At 48.1% G+C, this 12,103-nt stretch overlaps 1 protein-coding gene across 10 annotated transcripts in view; it reads left to right on the forward strand.

Annotated features, from left to right (window-relative positions):
• Epac (Exchange protein directly activated by cAMP) overlaps positions 1–12,103 on the forward strand; it is a 165,032-nt gene that overhangs the window by 104,769 nt on the left and 48,160 nt on the right. For all 10 annotated transcript variants that reach the window (XR_011230936.1, XR_006773139.2, XR_006773138.2 and 7 more), the window contains 5 exons: positions 5,317–5,512; positions 5,769–5,914; positions 8,074–8,218; positions 9,718–9,894; positions 10,713–10,925. Coding sequence is in view for 7 of the 10 variants with exons in the window: in XM_045745796.2 (XP_045601752.2) it covers positions 5,317–5,512; positions 5,769–5,914; positions 8,074–8,218; positions 9,718–9,894; positions 10,713–10,925 (877 nt within the window). In the remaining 3 variants the exon portion in view is untranslated. The remainder of the gene's footprint in view (positions 1–5,316; positions 5,513–5,768; positions 5,915–8,073; positions 8,219–9,717; positions 9,895–10,712; positions 10,926–12,103) is intronic.

Consider the following 12,103-nt stretch of genomic DNA (forward strand, 5'->3'; position numbering starts at 1 on the left):
GGGGGGGGCATCGACCCCCGCCACGGTGTCGGGGGGGGGGAGGGGGACGAGGGTTAAGTGACAGGTTGACACTGACTATCCTCCTGTCAACCGTCCATTCTGGTTTCATTAGCTTATTGTGGATCCCGTATGTTCCCATCCTGTGTTAGCAGCCACAAACTTTAGGCGCGTAATGGGCACAGGAACTCATTTTGTTTAGGCCGCGTTCGCTGCAGGGAGCTGGTTAGGCCGCGTTCGCTGCAGGGAGCTGGTTAGGCCGCGTTCGCTGCAGGGAGCTGGTTAGGCCGCGTTCGCTGCAGGGAGCTGGTTAGGCCGCGTTCGCTGCAGGGAGTTGGCTGGACCTTCAGCGAGGACAATATTAACATTTGCTAATTTTGTGGGATGTTTTGGTTAGGCCTTGGTTTAGGCTGGTCATATTTCATGGTAGTTTTTTTGTTAAGGTTGGCTTTCTTGCTAATTTACTACCTTGCTTTCCTGGTATATTTGTGTGGTGTAGCTTGTTGGTGTGTGGTGTAGCCAGTGAGTAGTGTAGGTGGTGTGTGGTGTAGCCAGCGAGTAGTGTAGGTGGTGTGTGGTGTAGCCAGTGAGTCGTGTAGGTGGTGTGTGGTGTAGCCAGTGAGTCGTGTAGGTGGTGTGTGGTGTAACCAGTGAGTCGTGTAGGTGGTGTGTGGTGTAGGTTTATTTTTTCGCAGAGATGTTCCTGCGCGGGCCCTAAGCCTCTGGCTGGCCCACGAAGTGTTACTTGTTTATGATTTCCTTAGGCGGAGTCTGAGTATTTGACGTGTATGTTCGCTTCATTGGGCATTTTAATGACTATTATATCCAATGTGTTTAACAACTACTTCTGCTCTGTTGAATCATAGTTGAAATGTTATTTGGTTTGTAACTCTGCACTGTTGGATAATGTTCCAGTGGTGTGTCTGGGATTTCTCCACAGTGGTGATGTGGTAATGGCTTGGCGCTTTCCCCCTGATAGTTCCCTCCCTTTCCTCCTACACACGATCCACAGTGGTGCCGTGGTGGTGTGGGGCCGCCGGCCTCGCCCACCACACCCTCGGGTAGTTAAGTCAACAGACATACGGGCCTCGCCACACCCAATTATCCTATTATTACAATTAGAAATCGTGGCCTACATGCTCTAGTACATTCACTGTCTGCCCACCTTGTGGGGGAACTCTCCCGTCCTCATTCTCTCCCCCCTTCTGTCCTCCCCATGAGGGGCTATCTGCTCCCCGTCACCCCGCCCTCAGCGGGTGGTGGGGGACTGACCATGGCCGCTGCCACTCCCATCTTAAGTGAGTTACAGCCCACCTTAAAGAGGGTCGTTATGTTGTTGAGTCATCATGCAGGGCGACCGGTCCACCGCCCTACCAATCCTAACTTCACTCGACATGTACTTTCAACACCCTCAAGCCTCTAGAGTCCCGCTATACATCCCTGCCACACAAAGGAGAGAGCGGGTTGGTATTCTCTCTCGTGCTTCTTGATGATGCATGCAACGCGTCATGTCAAATTATCGTCTATAAGATTTTTTTATTTGTTAAACTTTGCTCTTCACCTCCTCTGAATCCGGTAAAGAAACTGCGATGGGAGTTTTCCCTAGACTGTACTTGCCTAGTTGTGCTTGCGGGAGTTGAGCCTCGGCTCTGGTCTCGCCTCTCAACCGTGAATCAACTGGTGTACAGGTTCCTGAGCCAGTTAAGCTCTCATATCTATACTTGAAACTGTGTATGGAGTCAGCCTCCACCACATCACTTCCTAGTGCATTCCATTTATTAACTACTCTGACACACAAAATTATTTCTGATGTCTTTATGGCTCATTTGGGCACTCAATTTCCACCGGTGTCCCCTGGTGCGTGTACCCCTTGTGTTAAATAAACTGTCTTTGCCTACCCTATCAATTCCTTTGAGAATCTTGTATGTAGCGATCATGTCCCCACAACTCTCCTGTCTTTCAGCGACGTAAGGTTTAATTCCCGTAGTCTTTCCTCATAGCTCATCTCCTCCTCAGCTCGGGCACTAGTCTGGTGGCAAACCTCTGAACCTTCTCCAATTTAGTTTTATGTTTGACTAGATAAGAACTCCATGCTGGAGCTACATACTCCAGGATTGGTCTGACATACGTGGCATGCAAAGTTCTGAATGATTCCTTACACAAGTTTCTAAAGCACCAGACACCCTCGTGTGTGTCTTATGCTGGCCAACCTGGCATATGCCGCTGATGTTATCCTCTTGATATGGGCTTCGGGGGGACAGGTTTGGTGTGATATCAACCCCCAGGTTCCCCCACCTCTAGCTCTTTCTTTCTCGTACTCTTTCTCTCTTTCTCTTTCTCTCTCGCTCTCTCTGATTCTAGAAGAATTTCATCTGCCAAATGATACCTTGTTTCTGTCCTCCTGCTCCCTATACCTATGTTCATTACTTTACATTTGCTCGGGCTAAACTCTAATAACAGTTTGCTGGATCATTCTTTCAGTTTGTCCAGGTCTTCTTGAAGCCTCATGCTGTTCTCTATCTTAACCCTTCTCATAATTTTGGCATCATCAGCAAACATTGAGAAGAATGAGTTTATACCCTCTGGAAGATCAGTTACGTATATCAGTAACAGGATAGGTTCGAGTATAGAATCCTGTGAGACTTCCCTTGTGACTTCACGCCAATCTGAGGTCTCACCCCTCACAGTAACTTTCTGCTTCGTATTGCTTAGGTACTCCCTTATCTACTGGAGCACCCTGCCAGTTACTCTCCCCTGTTTCTCCAACTTATGCACCAGCCTCTTATGGGGTGACTGTCAAACGCTTTCCGATAGTCCAAGAAAATGCAGTCTGCCCAATCTTCTATTTTTTGCTTAATCTGTCACCTGATCGTAGAATTCTATTAAACCCGTGAGGTAAGATTTACCATCACTGAACCCATGTAGGTGGTGTCACGAAGTCCCTTCTCTCCAGAAGTGTTATTGGGTTTTTTCTCTCGATCTTCTCCATCACCTTGTATGGTATACAAGTTAAGGACACTGGCCTGTAATTCAGTACCTCTTGCCTGTCACTTTTTTGTATATTGGAACTACATTAGCCATCTTCCATATTTCTGGTCTTCCAAGGTCTTCCATGATGGTGTGAGTGAGTGAGTTTGAGAGACCCAAGAGCGGCCAGTTTTATGTTTCAGCGCCTCAGTGTCGCTGTTCAGAGGGGAAATGCGTGCTGTATCTTGGGTTCGCACCCGACCCATGGCATCTTATACAGCAAGATTCAAAACACTAGCTGCTCACTTTAACTACACCTGCAAGATATCGCGACCTCGATTAAGAAATTACTCGGGAGGGGGGGGGGGGGGTCGTAGTATATGGTTTACAACAAGCGTTAGCAGACCCAAACAAATAATGGGTGAAGAAAGCCTTATTCTTCTTAATGGCCGACTCGAATCCATGGGTGAGCCTTATCAATAATCAATACCTTTCGACTGTTTGACTTTCTCTCGGGTCGACCTAGAAGAGGAACTCTATTGACTCTTCAACAACGAAATACATACAGCGAGTAATGCTACACTTTTGTTAGTGGAAGGAAGGCAGATATATACATAGTGGATGTGCAGATTTCAGGGAGATATTTTAGTGTTTACATATAATAGTTTGCTAACACGTGTACATAAAAACAAAGGGGAATTAGTGTTACTTTACGCAAGTGTCGAGAGGAAATGAATGCCAACAGTTTCAACAATTACTTCGTTGATGTTAATGCCGTTTGTGCACGAGGATCGGTGCACTGTGCATGATGTGAGAGAATGGTCTCTCAAGAGTCTCCCACCGTCCTTGTGCACTACTTCAACCCAGGGGACTATGGGGTCGTGCTTGTAAAGAGTCTCGAAGTGAATGGCTACTAACAAAGTCGTATACATTATAATCTCATGATAATATAAGCATAACGAAAACGTACACAGATGGCACAGGTTTAATTTGTAAATACATCAGCTAAATATGCACTCTTCACTAGCAGTGTTGACACGAATCATCATTCTACTTAGTATTGAGAGGATATTGACTAGTCCTTAACACTGTACTTAAGCATAGTGATGCACACAGTTGTAATTAAGCATACTTATGCACGCAGTTTGCATACGCAATATCGTTGCAACTTAAGAGAGGTGATGAGGGGCAAGCTCCCCTCACTCTGTGAGTGGGGCAAGCTCTCCTCACTCTGTGAGTGGGGCAAGCTCTCCTCCTCACTAAGGCCTGGGGTCTCGTACTGGAGACCACTGCGCGCACCGTTTTCGAATCCGGCCAGAATTACTTGGGCAGAAGTCACGCGGGTGAAAAAAGGTACTGGTGGCAATGGACACACTAGAGGGAGGGAGGTTTTAGAAAGGGGAGATAACGGGGAGAGGAAAGAGAGGTAATGTGCGTGGGAGGGAAGGAACGGAGGTAATGGGAGATGTCGTGGGGGAGAGGAACAGAGGGTAAGAGTAAAGGTGGATGCTTGACGCCACGGATAAAAAAAATTTATCGTATTTATCTTTCACTTAAGGGTAGTTAGTGAGCCTCGTGTGTGTGGGCCTCGGTCTGGCGGGGGAGAGGGGGGGGCCTCGGTCTGGCGGGGGAGAGGGGGGGCCTCGGTCTGGCGGGGGAGAGGGGGGGCCTCGGTCTGGCGGGGGAGAGGGGGGGGGCCTCGGTCTGGCGGGGGGGCCTCGGTCTGGCGGGGGAGAGGGGGGGCCTCGGTCTGGCGGGGGAGAGGGGGGGCATCGGTCTGGGGGAGAGGGGGGGGACCTCGGTCTGGTAGGAAGACCGCTTTTGTGTGTAGAATACGGGGAGTGATGAAGGGCAATAAATATGATTGAGTGGCGCACGTGTCGGAGATCAGGGCGTCCTCGCTGCCAGTTACAGCCGCAGACTTGGACACATCCTCGTCACAGATGGTCTAACCAGGTCTCTGTTAACTCGTTATCCTTTGCATTTAAATGGAATGATTGACACTAAACGCAGATCCGCATCATGTATCAGGGCGCCTCTCTGTAGTCGCGTCGCTGCCCGAGGTTATGGATACAAGTCGCATCGTTCACCAGATGGCTCGCCAATGGATTTTAAAACCTAATCTAACTAATCCAAACCAACCTAATCTATCCCAACCGAGCCTAATCTTAGCTAATACGTCCTAACCTAATGATATATGCAGTTTAGAAACGGTAAACAAGCTTTGTTGAATACTCTTGAGTGAGATTTGTCCAAGTGCCCTTGTTACCTACAACTGGGACTCCAGCAAAGTCCGAGGTTAGCGGTAATATATTCGTTTATGCTGGTAACTTTGGATTCTCTCGCCAACAGTGACGGGGGAGCAGCCCTTCCGGGACAAGTACCTGTTTTACCGGTTCCTGGAGGACGCAGCAGCGGCGCCAGGAGTGGCTCCGGTGATGCCTTCGCCGTCAGAGAGACGCGAGGCTGAGGACCGACTCACTCCCATCTTGGCCTTCCTCCAGCAGCGAGCTCCGGACTCCATGCTCAGGATGATCCTCAGGAAGCCGTGAGTCTCGCACCAGAGTACCCGTCTTTCCCCCAAAGTACCTGTGCACCTCTCCACACCCCCTCGCATTTCAGATAACACAATCAGACCGCTGTCTGTGACCATCAGGTCCATTTCCCTTCTCTTCCTCCATCTGCTACCGTTCCTCACTGTATCACTCTCTCCTCATCTCATGGTTCTCATTTTCCCTTCCTTATAACCGTCTTCTCCAGCTGTGTATTTTAACGCCTCATGGCTGTCCTTTCTTCTCCTACAGAAGCCACGAGCGGACCATTGAAGACCAGGAACTCATTTATGAGGAGCTGCTCCATCTCAAGGCTCTCTCCCATCTCTCCAACTCCGTCAAGAGAGAGCTCGCCTCTATCATAAAGTTCGAGTCCCACTCCAGAGAGGGCACTATATGTAAGTTGTGTGTAAATGACTCACTGTGAACATTTGATTCCATAAATTGTAATTCTCACTCTCTCACACATTCACACACACATTCACACACACACACACACACACACACACACACACACACACACACACACTCTCTCACTCTTTCTCTGTATATATATATGTGATATATATATATATATATATATATATATATATATATATATATATATATATATATATATATGTCGTACCTAGTAGCCAGAACTCACTTCTCAGCCTACTATTCAAGGCCCGATTTGCCTAATAAGCCAAGTTTTCCTGAATTAATATATTTACTATATTTTTTTTCTTATGAAATGATAAAGCAACCCTTTTCTCTATGTATGAGGTCAATTTTATGTTATTGGAGTTAAAATTAACGTAGATATATGACCGAACCTAACCAACCCTACCTAACCTAACCTAACCTATATTTATAGGTAAGGTTAGGTTAGGTAGCCAAAAAAAGCTAGGTTAGGTTAGGTTAGGTAGGTTAGGTAGACGAAAAAACATTAATTCATGAAAACTTGGCTTATTAGGCAAATCGGGCCTTGAATAGTAGGCTGAGAAGTGCGTTCTGGCTATTAGGTACGACATATATATATATATATATATATATATATATATATATATATATATATATATATATATATATATATTATAATTATAATAATAATAATTCACTTAGACCCTAGGAGCATCGAACCGTCGACCCTCAAGAGCGGGAGACGGTAGCTTTATCAACCACGCTATACTGAATAGCCACAATAAGGAAGGATTCAAGAGCACCTAACTGCTGCCCAACTGGAACTTTAAGCTTTCCCTGGGCTGCCACTCCAGCATGGAGGAACTGAGTGATCCACGTCCCAGAGGAGTCAGTTGAATCCCAGGTTACATTACTTGTACATAACGTGGCCTAATGGTTCAGGGCAGGCATGTCAAACATGCCCGGTCCCCGCCTGGTCGAAGACCGGGCCGCGGGGACGCTAAGCCCCGAAACCACCTCAAGGTATGTGGGGGGGGGGGCCTTTTCAAGTACACCTTCGGCCCGCACAAAGGATAGTGTAGTTTGGTCATTTTACGGCCAAAATTACAGGTTTTGTAATTTAAACCGTCACCTTTGAATAGATTTCTAAAGCTCAAGAGAAACACGAATGCAGCTATGAGGCAAGCGAGATAAGACTTCTACAAATAGACATAACGTTAACAGTTAAGCTGGCCTAGATTTTGTTTCATTTTTTAAACCTGTGATTTTATTTTTTGAATTGATTTTTTATTTTTTTAGATTCTACATCATTTCTGATCAAAGTGGGAACTGCACAGATATTTCTGCCACACAGCAAAAAGTGTCATTAAAAAAGTGTCAAGCCTCAGGACAAAAGACTAAAAATGACTGAATAGTCGTAAATAAATGTTCACTTTAAACTGTTGTAATTTTTGTGCAATGTATTTGTTGCTGTTGCATAGGAGTCTGTGTTACCGTTTAAAATTTATTTTTCTATTTTTTGTTAAACTACTTCATTACTTTGCATTCATGATTGTGGCCAGCCGATAAACTATTTGCATGCCCATTGAATGTTTCTAAGTTTAAGTAATAAAAATATTCCGCAATAATTTGTATTAAATGACTTCAATTAGTTATCGTGTGTGGCCCTCGTGACATTACATATGTGACCCATATGGCCCTCGGGGGACTCTGTTTGACATGTCTGGTTTAGGAGGGGTATGTTTAGACGTACCCAGTGTGCAGGTTCGAATCCTCCCCATGGCTCCTAATTTTCTCGTAAGTCACATTGTTGGACCTGTCCTTTGAGTGGAGCCTGTTCCATCGCCTTGTTAAACCATTTACGTTCATTGGCGAGTCTGGGTCATTCCATCATTGCCTTGACACTCGCATAAAGAACCATTGTTGTTCATGCAAGTTGTAAATATGCTGTTGTTACTGAAGACACCAATGTTTCCCTCATAGGCTGCCTCCTCGAATATGGTAATGAACGCGGTCTCTGGAGACAGGTATTCAGAGCGAGTCACCCGTGTTTCCCTCTCTGGTGCGGCAGTGTTCAGGTGGTGTGGTTACCGCTTACTGTCGTTGTCAGCAGTGTCGGCTACTGATGCAGGACCCTCGGTCTCTTCCCGCACAGTGTTCCAGCAGGGCTCCGAGGGCAAGTCATGGTACATTATCTTGCGGGGGTCTGTCAACGTCGCCATCCACGGCAAGGGCGTCGTCAACACCCTGCACGAGGGAGACGACTTCGGCAAGCTGGCTCTCGTCAACGACGCCCCCAGGTACACCACCCTCTACTCCGTACTCCATCTCTTTATCCTTCCCTTCCCCCTCTCTCCCTCCTCTTCTTCCTTCCTCCTCCTTCCTCCCTTTGTAACTTTTGTAATTCTCGACCTTCTCTTAATTCTCTTGTTTCTCTTCATTCCTCGAGCGCTGTCTACTCAGCCGCGAGGCCATGTCAGAAAAGTACGTACGTACGTGTGTGTGTGTATAAATTAAAAGGTTCCAACAGTCTTGGAAAATCCTGGATTTTGTTTTCAACTTTGTTCAAGATGACAACAAAATTATCACTCCTGTCGGCTATTTCAATTTTCTGGATCGTGAGGTTGATGAATGAAACTGACTAAGGGAAGAACGACGACAAGGAGGGGTCGTGGTAGTTGTAATGTTGGCACCACTGAACGCCGAGGGGTCTAGTCGTCTTTCTTATCTGTGCTTCATTCACTTCCAGCGACGCATGCGCTTTGATCTTGTAGAGGCAACAGTCAAGAAATGACCAGATGGGACCACTGAGGCGCATCCTCTCAAGCAGCCTGTGGTGTTTGTGGGGACGTAGACCCACCGGGGGAACTACTGATAGCCATCAGGCACATCTTTTTCCATGACCATCCAGCCTCTGTTGTAAACATGACATAACTTTGTCAAGATCAGTCGGGAAAGTGCCGCGGAATCATTCATCAATTAGATTTGTGTGAGACTCGGTGAACATGCAGGTACACGCCTACTCGCCCCCCCCCCTCCGTCAACCCTCTTGTAAGAGTTCCTTTTGATTTCCATGTTAATTCTCAGGTCATGTGGTGGTCCGGGAGTTAGGACCAAGCTCTTGGTTCACGCCTGAAACCCTCCCGAGAAACCTAATTACCCCCCCCCCCCCCCACGATAACACTTAAAATATTTTTGTTTTTAAATACCGCTTCTAGTTATTTAAAAACAGTTTCTCCAGTATACTCCCTCTAGCAGAGAGTTGTGCCCGCGACAAACGGTGCTGCAGTTTCTCTTGATAATTATACACACAAGGAAATGTCGTGATATATCTGTGGGACTCATTGAAGCAGAATGGGGATCCTACATGCGTCCTGGGTCACCCCAGCTGCGCGCTTTAACCCATGGACCGCGATATGGGTTTAGGCACGCCTCCGGATTACCCAGGGCGCTCGTTCGATCCCCATCCTGCTACAAGATTTTTATTCCAATTACCTACGTAGATTGAGGAGCATTACGTGTGAGGACTTGTGTACAGCTTGGCAATTCTTAACCCTCTCTTCTCCTCTCTCTTTAAGATCTCCCATAAGAACCTTATTTGTTTCTCCACTAGCATACCATTCCCCCTTCCTCTCCTGTAGGGGCTCCTCTACCCTTCCTCTAGCATCCTCTCCTGTAGGGCTCCTCTACCCTTCCTCTAGCATCCTCTCTTGTAGGGGCTCCTTTACCCTTCCTCCAACATCCTCCCCTTAAGACGTCTTGTGAGCATCGTGGTCCTCACTGCTGTCCTCTCCGGCAGGGCGGCCACCATCATCCTGCACGAGGACAATTGCCACTTCCTGCGGGTCGACAAGGGTGACTTCAACCGCATCATGAGGGACGTGGAGGCCAACACGGTCAGACTCAAGGAGCACGGCCACGATGTGCTGGTGCTCGAGAAGATCTCCTCCAACGCCCACTCCCACTCCCACTATAAGTAAGTCTTACAGAACTTTCTACGCCCTACTGGCTTACCGCTTCACCCTCATCATTACTTGCAAGTAAATCCTCGAATATTTAGTGACAGCGTCTTGTGGTCAGTTTGCGTTGGGTAAATTTTGTTTTAACGAGGTCATTGGCTTTGTATTAAGGCGCGAGAGAATCCTAGTCATGCATTACCTTAAGGACTTCTATTGGGTGGAACGTTATTCCTCGAAGACAAAACTAGTCAGCTTATTATTATTGGCCAGAAGAGAGGACCACACGAGACATTTTATTGCCCTCTAGATCATTGGAGCAAGCAATTTCCTACCATAGAAAGGTGGTGTTCCAAGGAGGTGGCTCCTTGAAGTTTTTTTATGTTTTGTAAGACAGGCTGCCATGTCCTCGGCGGCTTGCCTGGAAGACGCAGTTGCTTCACATATCTTCAGCCAGATAAAAGGTGTTAACATGTAGGCGAGTTCATTTCCAGGTGCGAGTTAACTAGTAAATGTTTTCTTGGACCCTGCACTGAGGGTGTGCAACCTAACCTGTCTTTGGCACTAAGTTATAACAGGTTAACCTCCACTCCCAGGCACCCTGCTAACCCACTCCCAGGCACCCTGCTAACCCACTCCCAGGCACCCTGCTAACCCACTCCCAGGCACCCTGCTAACCCACTCCCAGGCACCCTGCTAACCCACTCCCAGGCACCCTGCTAACCCACTCCCAGGCACCCTGCTAACCCACTCCCAGGCACCCTGCTAACCCACTCCCAGGCACCCTGCTAACCCACTCCCAGGCACCCTGCTAACCCACTCCACCTGCCGCCCTCAGGTATACAGTGATGGCCGGGACGCCGCAGAAGATGCTGGAGCACCTCCTGGAGACGAGGCTGGACGGTCGACGAGGCAGTGCAGGAGTGGAGATGGCCGAGGTCAACCTCAGACGCTGTGACCTCGCCACTACCGACCTCTTCCTCGACGACTTCCTTCTCACTCACATCGTCTTCATGCCCTACCCGCACCTCACCCAGGAGCTCCTCAGACAATATCCTTTTGTGTTTCTTTAATAGGTGGTGGAGGGGAATTTCAGGGGGGGGGGAAATGTAGGCTGAAGAGAATCCAATACCACCCGTAATTAGCAGAGGGTTACCCAGGCAAAAGGACCAGCTCGTCAGGGCAGTCCTAACAAGTGGCCGGATGGGAGTAACAAATCGGATAAGCATGGCGGCCAATTTTCATTTCGAAACGGAAAAACAAATTGAATTATAAAATATTAATGTAATTAGTTTAGCCCGAAGGCATGCCAGACCCGGTTATCATCTAGGTGGCCTGCACGGAGCTGGTGTTCCTTGCTCGGTAGCTGGACGATGCAGGCCACGGTAGGCCATGGCAGCCCCAAGTACTCACATTTTTCCTCGTCGTAGTTTGTCATAAAATATGTGAAGTGAGGACGGCGCAGGAAGAGCATGGCTGCCTTGCCCTTACAAGAGACCGTGGGGTGGTCACCGCGCTGTTGGCCTCTGTGCTGCCCACTTCCAAAGCCCTCCAATTCCAACGGGAGAGGAATAGGCCAACGGCTGATTAAGGGCTTGCTTTTGGGTGTGAGGATGGGGTGGGCGTGGTGGGAGGTGGGTGTGGGTGTGGGAGGGAAGAGTCCGGCCGCAGCAAGATCAAAGAACGCAGTGTTTATAGAACGCACGCTCCAGCCTGCACAACATAATGGATCAAGTTCCATCACAGGATTAGTTATGCATGGAGTGGTAGGGAACACATCCCCGTCCCCAGCGGACATGGTCGGGAGGTCTAGTGTGTGTGAGGGGGGAGGGGGGGAAGGATTAGCTAACACAGTAGCTAATATCACCACACAGCTCCTGTGGTGATTAGTGCCCCCCCCCCCCCTCCCCCGCTGTTCTCCCTTTAGTACCGTGATGAAATCTATATCATCAGACAACGTAATCTAATCACTTCATTCCTCCTCTTCCCTTCTTCCTCCTCGTCCCTTCTTCCTCCTCCTCGTCCCTTCTTCCTCCTCCTCGTCCCTTCTTCCTCCTCCTCGTCCCTTCTTCCTCCTCCTCGTCCCTTCTTCCTCCTCCTCGTCCCTTCTTCCTCCTCGTCCCTTCTTCCTCCTCCTCCTCGTCCCTTCTTCCTCCTCCTCCTCCTCCTTCAGCTACAAGGAAGAATGTATCAGGGGAAAGCAATGAAAGAAATGTAAATTATGTGCGT

The sequence above is a fragment of the Procambarus clarkii genome, chromosome 39 (genome assembly GCF_040958095.1).
Source record: "Procambarus clarkii isolate CNS0578487 chromosome 39, FALCON_Pclarkii_2.0, whole genome shotgun sequence".
NCBI classification, from domain to species: Eukaryota; Metazoa; Arthropoda; class Malacostraca; order Decapoda; family Cambaridae; genus Procambarus; species Procambarus clarkii.